Source organism: Boleophthalmus pectinirostris, unplaced genomic scaffold (assembly GCF_026225935.1).
Source record: "Boleophthalmus pectinirostris isolate CB_2022bp ecotype Guang Dong unplaced genomic scaffold, ASM2622593v1 HiC_scaffold_11, whole genome shotgun sequence".
Lineage (NCBI taxonomy): Eukaryota > Metazoa > Chordata > Actinopteri > Gobiiformes > Gobiidae > Boleophthalmus > Boleophthalmus pectinirostris.
Genome location: NW_026570994.1, coordinates 24,704,958 through 24,712,457, shown reverse-complemented (window position 1 = coordinate 24,712,457; position 7,500 = coordinate 24,704,958). Strand labels below are relative to the sequence as shown.

The 7,500-nt window shown below is 46.2% G+C and overlaps 1 protein-coding gene across 4 annotated transcripts in view; it reads right to left on the bottom strand.

Moving 5' to 3' along the window:
- Positions 1 to 2,955: 2,955 nt before the first annotated feature.
- The window catches only part of vps16 (VPS16 core subunit of CORVET and HOPS complexes), a 9,991-nt gene continuing 5,446 nt past the window's right edge, over positions 2,956 to 7,500 (bottom strand). For 2 of the 4 annotated variants that reach the window (XM_055166291.1, XM_055166300.1), the window contains exons 12-24: positions 7,333 to 7,460; positions 7,188 to 7,223; positions 6,939 to 7,047; positions 6,648 to 6,782; positions 6,315 to 6,423; positions 5,479 to 5,576; positions 5,257 to 5,361; positions 5,086 to 5,163; positions 4,927 to 5,013; positions 4,541 to 4,623; positions 4,131 to 4,227; positions 3,897 to 4,000; positions 2,956 to 3,782 (exon numbers count right to left, since the gene is read on the bottom strand). In XM_055166291.1, the coding sequence (XP_055022266.1) occupies positions 3,650 to 3,782; positions 3,897 to 4,000; positions 4,131 to 4,227; positions 4,541 to 4,623; positions 4,927 to 5,013; positions 5,086 to 5,163; positions 5,257 to 5,361; positions 5,479 to 5,576; positions 6,315 to 6,423; positions 6,648 to 6,782; positions 6,939 to 7,047; positions 7,188 to 7,223; positions 7,333 to 7,460 (1,302 nt within the window). In that variant the 3' untranslated portion in view covers positions 2,956 to 3,649. The remainder of the gene's footprint in view (positions 3,783 to 3,896; positions 4,001 to 4,130; positions 4,228 to 4,540; positions 4,624 to 4,926; positions 5,014 to 5,085; positions 5,164 to 5,256; positions 5,362 to 5,478; positions 5,577 to 6,314; positions 6,424 to 6,647; positions 6,783 to 6,938; positions 7,048 to 7,187; positions 7,224 to 7,332; positions 7,461 to 7,500) is intronic. The other 2 variants (XM_055166297.1, XM_055166295.1) reach the window with 2 other exon arrangements.

Here is a 7,500-nt window from a genome sequence, read left to right as displayed (position 1 = left end):
GGCAACTTTAGGCATATCGGCTATCGGCCGATATGTTTGCTGATAGGGGCCGATATTTCACGTGGGCATGTGATACCTCGTTATAAATCTTAGACTCTCTACATTCTGTTCATTTAATCCAATTTACAGACAGATAAATGTCCTAATATGTGGCTCCACATCAGTATTTATCTACGGAGTCATTTGTCTGTGTGTGTCGTACTGTCCCTGAACACACCACAGAGTCACGTACTGTCCCTGAACACACCACAGAGTCACGTACTGTCCCTGAACACACCACAGAGTCACGTACTGTCCCTGAACACACCACAGAGTCGCGTCACTCACGTGTGTTTGTTTACACCTGCAGACTCAGATCCAAACACTGACATTATTTTCTTTTTACGGACAATCGGTTTGAGTCTGGATTAAAAGGACATTTATTAGTGCAGATTTGTGATGTGGGAGGAGCCTGTGTGAGCGGTGAGTGTTGGAAATATGTCGACTCTGAAGCTAGTTTTGGTCATTTGTTATGGGTTAGCTGCTGTAGCTCCGCACATAAACAGTCTGTTTTCTTTTGGTTTGTTCTAAAGTGATTATATTGTTCGTATATTTGCTCCTGGACCTGCACTGATATGTAAATGAGCTGTGAACAGACGTGTGAATTATGACATTTGCGTATATAATTAATTACCGCGGCGCGCACGTATTTACGGCTAAAGGCTAATAGCGCTACTTTCTTTACTAGTTATGGATCCGTCGCGAACGAAATGACTCTTAGAACCGATTCTTTGAAGCGAACGACGGGAGCCTGATCCTTATTGGGAGCCGTGTTTTCTCTTTCTCTCACTTTTTTTCTCTTCACGCCGCGTGCAGATTCGTGGTAGTTTGACAGCGGCTGAAAACGAAACTTTGAGAAATTTGCGTGTACGTAGGATTAAAAAAAAACAAAAAAAAACCGAGCATATTTGACTGTAGTTTAGCATAAAATAAATAAGTCCCGGTTTAGTCCTTTTTCAGTCCTGGTTTAGACCTGGTTCAGTCCTGATTCAGTCCTGCTTTAGACCTGCTTTAGTCCTGCTTGCAACAAAACAATCTGAAGAGCCACTTGGGAGCCAAAAGAACCAGCAGCTTTTAGTGAGCCGAGCCAAAAGAGCCGGTTCTCTAAAAAGAACTGGAATAAACATCACTAGTGTCTAGAATGTGATGCAAAAATGCCATTAGTCCAACTGTCTGTAAATATGATGTAAAGAGGCAGAAGAACAATAAATGTTTCCTAAATAAACCCAATTTAAAATCCAAAAGAGCCAAACCTAAGTTTTTTAAACAATTTAACATTTACAGTGAATTTTTACATCACTAAATATATCGGCGATTATATCAGCAGCGCCAACTTCCATTATATCGGTTTCATATCGGCCACAGCAAAATCCATATCGGTCGGGCTCTAGTTAAGATGCACAAATAAAAACTCCTCCTCATCTGAGGTTGTGGGTTTAAATCCTGCTCTTTAGTTTGTGCTCAGATCTTTAAAAAATATAAAGTTAGTTTTCTGAAGTTATAATTAGATGTGATGTTATCCACGCCAGAAGAAGGAATCAAACCAGCAGCTCTTAAGTCAGGAGACTGTTCCATCTGAGCGCTCGACCTCCTGAGCCACAGGGAAACGTCCACACATCTAAATGTGAGATTAGAACAGAACTCTGTCTCCAGTGAAGCTGTAAAATAACGAGAGCAGAGCTCAGAGCCGCAGAAACGGGCCATAGGTTTGTTCTGCGGTTGTGGGTTCAAATCTTGACTTTAATGCCTAAAATTAATTAAATTAATTTAGAAAAACTCTTGGCTCAGAGATTATGGTGAGAGCAGAGTTAGTCCTGCTTCAGACTCAAACCAGGAACCTTTGAGTAACAGGGCAGAGTGTCGCATCAGTGAACACGAGTCTCCAAATGTAAGAAAACATCTGTCCCATAAACCGATAATGTGACTCTAAATCTACATCTGAGCAGATCTGAGGAGCAGCTGCAGTTTGACTCTGAGGTCGAGACACTGATATGTGATGTTCTCCACTTGGTTCTGAGTTCAAATCTCAGCTTTAACTCTTCAGCTCAACTTTAGAAAAACACTTTGTTATTGTAACATTCACTTTGAGACGAGAGTTGGTTAACCTGAGTCTGACCCAAAACTCCAATAATGTGAAATCTAAAATAACCCAGATGAACTTTGCCTGAGTCTGTGGCTCAGAGGCTCAGACACACAGATGTTTTCTTCTGAGTTTGTGGTTTCAAGTCTCACCTTTAACACTGCAGCTGAACCTTAGAAAACACTCGCTCTCTCAGTAGAGCCGCTGCTCCTCCACGTGGAGAGGAGCATCTGGGGGGAGGAGCTTGGAGTAGAGCCGCTGCTCCTCCACGTGGAGAGGAGCATCTGGGGGGAGGAGCTTGGAGTAGAGCCGCTGCTCCTCCACGTGGAGAGGAGCGTCTGAGGGGAGGACGTCTGTTCTGACGTCTCCTGGACGTGTCCCTCAGGAGGTGTTCATGTCCCACCGGGAGGAGGAGAAGACCCAGGACACACTGGAGGGACCATGTCTCTGGACTGGACTGGGAACACCTCAGGTCCCACTGGAGGAGCTGGAGGAAGTGTCTGGGGTGAAGGAAGTCTGGGAGTCTCTGCTCAGACTGATGCTCCGAGACCCGACCCCAGAGAAGAACATGGAGGATGGGACTTGATGCCCCCTCCAAATGTGAGAACATGAGGTGTTTCAGGTCTTTCAAGTACTACGTGACATCACACAGCACTGCCCTGATCACAGACTCTCACTTTCTATAATGTTATATATGTGTGTGTATAATTTTATATATATACATATATATATATACATATATATATATATATATATATATATATATATATATCCCCCCTGATCTGAGGCCACGCCCCTCTTCTTCCTGGTGGGAGGAGTCTAATATCACACTAAACTACGACAAACAAAAAGGTTTATTTAATTGAAAAGGTTCATATTTACAGACATAATTCACCTTTAGTTTATTTATTCTGACAGATTTGAACTTTGACACATTTTTGTTTCATGTGGATGAAACATTAAAGGTCCAACTGTTCTAATGTAGTTTATACTGAGACTCCATGTCCCATGATCCTCTGTTCTAATGTAGTTTATACTGAGACTCCATGTCCCATGATCCTCTGCTCTGTTCGTCTCGCACACACCTGCAGTTATGTTTTGTTTAACACACAAACCCTCAAACTGAAAACACTGTTCCACCTTGTGATGTCATCATGTGGTGATACAGGAAGTGCTCCACACACCTTCACTAGAATCACCTGGATCATTTCAGTCCTGGAGTTATGATCTCGACTGAACTAAAGGGAAAAGAAGCTGAGAACTTCATGACATCATAAGGTGGAACAGAGCGTTTGGAGTTTTGGAGAGTCACAAAAACAAACACAACTCCAGCTCTGAGTGTGACCAGGAACAACGGAACAGAAGAACAGAACATCAGAACATCAGAACAACAGAAGTTGAAGTTCAGTGTCGGTTTGTGTGATGCAGGACCATGAACCAGGTCACACTTTTGGGTTGGGCAGGAGCAGGCAGGAGCAGACAGGTGCAGACAGGAGCAGACAGGTGCAGACAGGTGCAGACAGGTGCAGGTCACTTCTTGGCCATAGCTCGCTGGATTCGTTCCATCAGTTGGCGATTGGAGGCGGGGCATCGGCTCAGCACCGCCCCCAACTCCGCCTCATTTCTCCGCTCGATTGCCGCATCCGCCGCCCCCTCCAAGTCCCTGAAGAACAAGACCTGGTTTAGACCTGGTTTAGTCCTGGTTTAGTCCTGGTTTAGTCCTGGTTTAGTCCTGGTTTTGAGTCCTGGTTTGGTCTTGGTTCAGACCCGGTCTTACCCGAGCAGGAAACAGGCCTGGACTCTCTGGTCTGGAGAAACTCTCAGGAGGTATTTTTTGGCTTCGTGCTGATTGTGATTTTTCACACAAACTTCAACAAACGGCTGCAACGAAAACAAACAAGAGTTTAAGATTTAAAAACATGTCTGCAGATCTAGATCTGTCTATATTCATAAACATTATATCTCCGTATCTCCACAGATCGATAAAAATGATTACGATAAATCAAAGTACCAAATATCCGATGGGGGACTTCTTGCTCCTGGAGAATTTGTCCAATTCGTCCCAGTCCTGTTTCTCTGCCAGAGCCCGGAGTTTCAACCACCAGAACCTGAACAGAACCACAACAGAACCACAACATAAAGACCAAAACCAGAACACAACATGTGAGTCAGGACCAGGTCTAGAACCAGAACCCGACCAGAACATGAAGAAAACAACTGGAAAAGAACCAGAACTGGATCAAAACCAGGTCAAGGAACCTGGACTGGACCCGAGTGTGACTGGACCCGAGTGGGACTGGACCCGAGTGTGACTGGACCCGAGTGTGTGTAGCGATTCATTTTTCACCCATCACAACATAAATCTCAGTCTGATCTTAGTCCCGGTCTTAGTCCCAGTCCTGGTCCAGGTCTTAGTCTCACCTTTTGTCTGGGACTCTGAAGTCTCTGTAGAGTTGCTCCGCCTGTTTGTGGAGACCCAGGTTCAACAGCGTCTCCATGGTGTCCTGCAGAAGAACATCTGGAGTCACTTCAATTTTAGTTTTGACTCCACAGGCCCCAATGCCCCCCTCCCCCGGTGACCCCCCCTCCCCCGGGTAACCCCCCCCCCCCCCTCCCTCCAGGTGACCCCCCTCCCCCTCCGTCTGCTCCACTCAGAAGCTGCTGTGACCCCAAAACCACATTGGGTTATTCTGTGTGACTCTGGACTCTTCTAAAAGCATCTGAGTCGTACCACCCTGTGGACTTAAAGTTGGACTAAACCAGGACTAAACCAGGACTAAACCCGGACTAAACCAGGTTTGTGTTACCTGCAACGACTGGCCCTGGAGCCCCGCCCCTTTCTCCTCGTCTAGTTTCTTCTGAAAACGAAGCAGCTTCATCTCCTCCTCCGTTGCCTCAAAGAAAGAAAAAGATTTATATAAACCAGGACAAAACCAGGACTATAACAGCGCCCCCTGGAGTTGTACCTTGGCGTTGAAGTCGTTTTTGGCCTTGTTAAACTCGTCCACAGCGTTTTGCAGTGCAGCTATACGTCCCTCCAGCCTCTGAGAGAGAAACAGAACTGAACCAGGACTAAACCAGGACCAAATCAGGTCTAAACCAGGTCTGAATAAGGACTAAACCAGGTTTAAACATACCTGCTCTTTAAAGGCTGAGGCGACGTAGAAGTTCCCAAGTCCTTCGTGGTCATCATCCTGGTTCAGAAGATCTTTGAGAGTCTGACTCTCCTGGACCCTGCAGAACTGAACCAGAACCAGAACTGAACCAGGTCTAAAGCAGGACTGATTCAGGACTAAACAAAGACTAGAGCCGGACTAAAGCAGGTGCAGTGACGTGTGAGTGACAGCAGGGGGCAGTACCTGTCTGTAGAGGCTCAGGGCCAGAGGCTGGTTCCTCAGGGTCATGAAGAAGTCTCCTCTGTTCATCTCGTTTTTCAGAAACGTCACCACCGTGAAAACTGAAACATACACACATATACATTTATATATATATATATAAAATATATAAACACACACACATATATATATATATATATATATATATATATATATATGAAACACACACATGTATAAACACAGTTGTACTCGTACGTGTGATCTGACCAGGGGCACGTCTCATTTCTTTCTTCGCCGCATCACGAGACCAAACGTACAAACGTAACACCATAAACTCAGAGTTTAAATAAACATCAATGTTTCTCCAAATATAAAGTGTTCAGGTGTTTTTATTATTCACATATTTAAAGTGTGTGACACATAAAGACTTTAAACATGTGAATAATAAAAGTCTTTAGAGTGAATCCGCTGGTATCGAGAGGTTTAGGCTGATCATAAAACTACAGAAATAAATACACTGGCTGAAACAGGTTTCCTCCTTCCTTCCCTCTGGTTTCCTCCTTCCTTCCCTCTGGTTTCCTCCTTCCTTCCCTCTGGTTTCCTCCTTCCTTCCCTCAGGTTTTTCTTTGGGATTGTTTTTGACACATTTGATTGACAGCTGAAAAATGGAAGAGGAATGAAGAAGAAGGAAGCGAGGAAAGAGAAATGAGACGTGGCCCTTGAACAATATAGGGTCAAGTGTGACGTCACTTCCAGGTCAAAGGTCGTCAGCTGATCAAAACCTATGGGCTTGTTTTAGTGGCTCTGACCCTGACAGGTGTGACAGGTGTGACAGGTGTGACAGGTGTGACAGGTGTTACCCAGGTCTGTGTCTCCGCTCTCCACAGCTTTACTCAGCGCCAGGTGACTCCTCTTCATCTTCAATAACAAAGGAACCTGCTCCCCAGAGCGAGCCTCAAACTCCAGCAGCTGAGGGACAGAGACGGGTCTAAACCAGGACTAAACCAGGTCTAAACTTTGTTCAGTCCCGGTTCAGTCCCGTTATAGTCCTGGTTCAGTCCCGGTTCAGTCCCGTTAAAGTCCTGGTTCAGTCCTGGTTCAGTCCCGTTAAAGTCCTGGTTCAGTCCTGGTTCAGTCCCGTTATAGTCCTGGTTCAGTCCTGGTTCAGTCCTGGTTCAGTCCTGGTTCAGTACCTTTATGGCGAGCTCGGTTCTTCCGCTCTCGTAGGCTTTCGCTGCGATGTGAGAATACGAGACTCCAGGTGTTTCTCCGACTTTGGAACAAACAACTCGAGCTACAGCTTCATCTGCGAGGTCGACCTGCTGCACCTGGACCAGAACCAGGACCAGGGCCGGGTCAAGACCAGGGCCGGGTCAGGACCAGGCCCGGGTCAGGGGGCTCACATAAACACAGGGGGCGGGGCTTAGAGTGAGTGGGGTGGGGTGTGGAGTGGGCGGGGCTCACACAGAGGGGGCGGGGCTCACCTTACAGGACGCCCAGTGGCGCAGGACGCGGCTCACTCCCTGAAACTCTGGAATCTTCAAATATCGACAAATCTCCATCGCCAAAGGATAAAGTCTCCTGTGAACCAACCTGGAACCAGAGCAGGATTTAAACTGGATTTAAACTGGTCTAAACCAGGTCTAAACCAGGTCTAAACCAGGTCTAAACCAGGTCTAAACCAGGTCTAAACCAGGTCTAAACCAGGACACAAGTGAACCCCCTGGACTCACCTGTCGATCAGCACCTGCAATGTCATCTGTTTGAACCTGAGGTCACAGGTCAAGGGTCAGTCCACTCAAACAGGGCAGCAGTAACAGTAGTAGTAACAGTAGTAGTAGCAGTAGTAGTAGTAGTACTATAGTACATGAAGGATACTGCGTGTGGGTCAGGGGGAGTCCTACAGTACTTTCTCGTACTGCGTTCAGGACTCGAAGTTCTCTGCAGATCGTCACAAACGACTCGGGACTCAAGTCAGACAGGAAGCACTTCCCAAAGGACGCCGCCTAAAGGTCACACAGGGGTCACACAGAGGTCACACAGAGG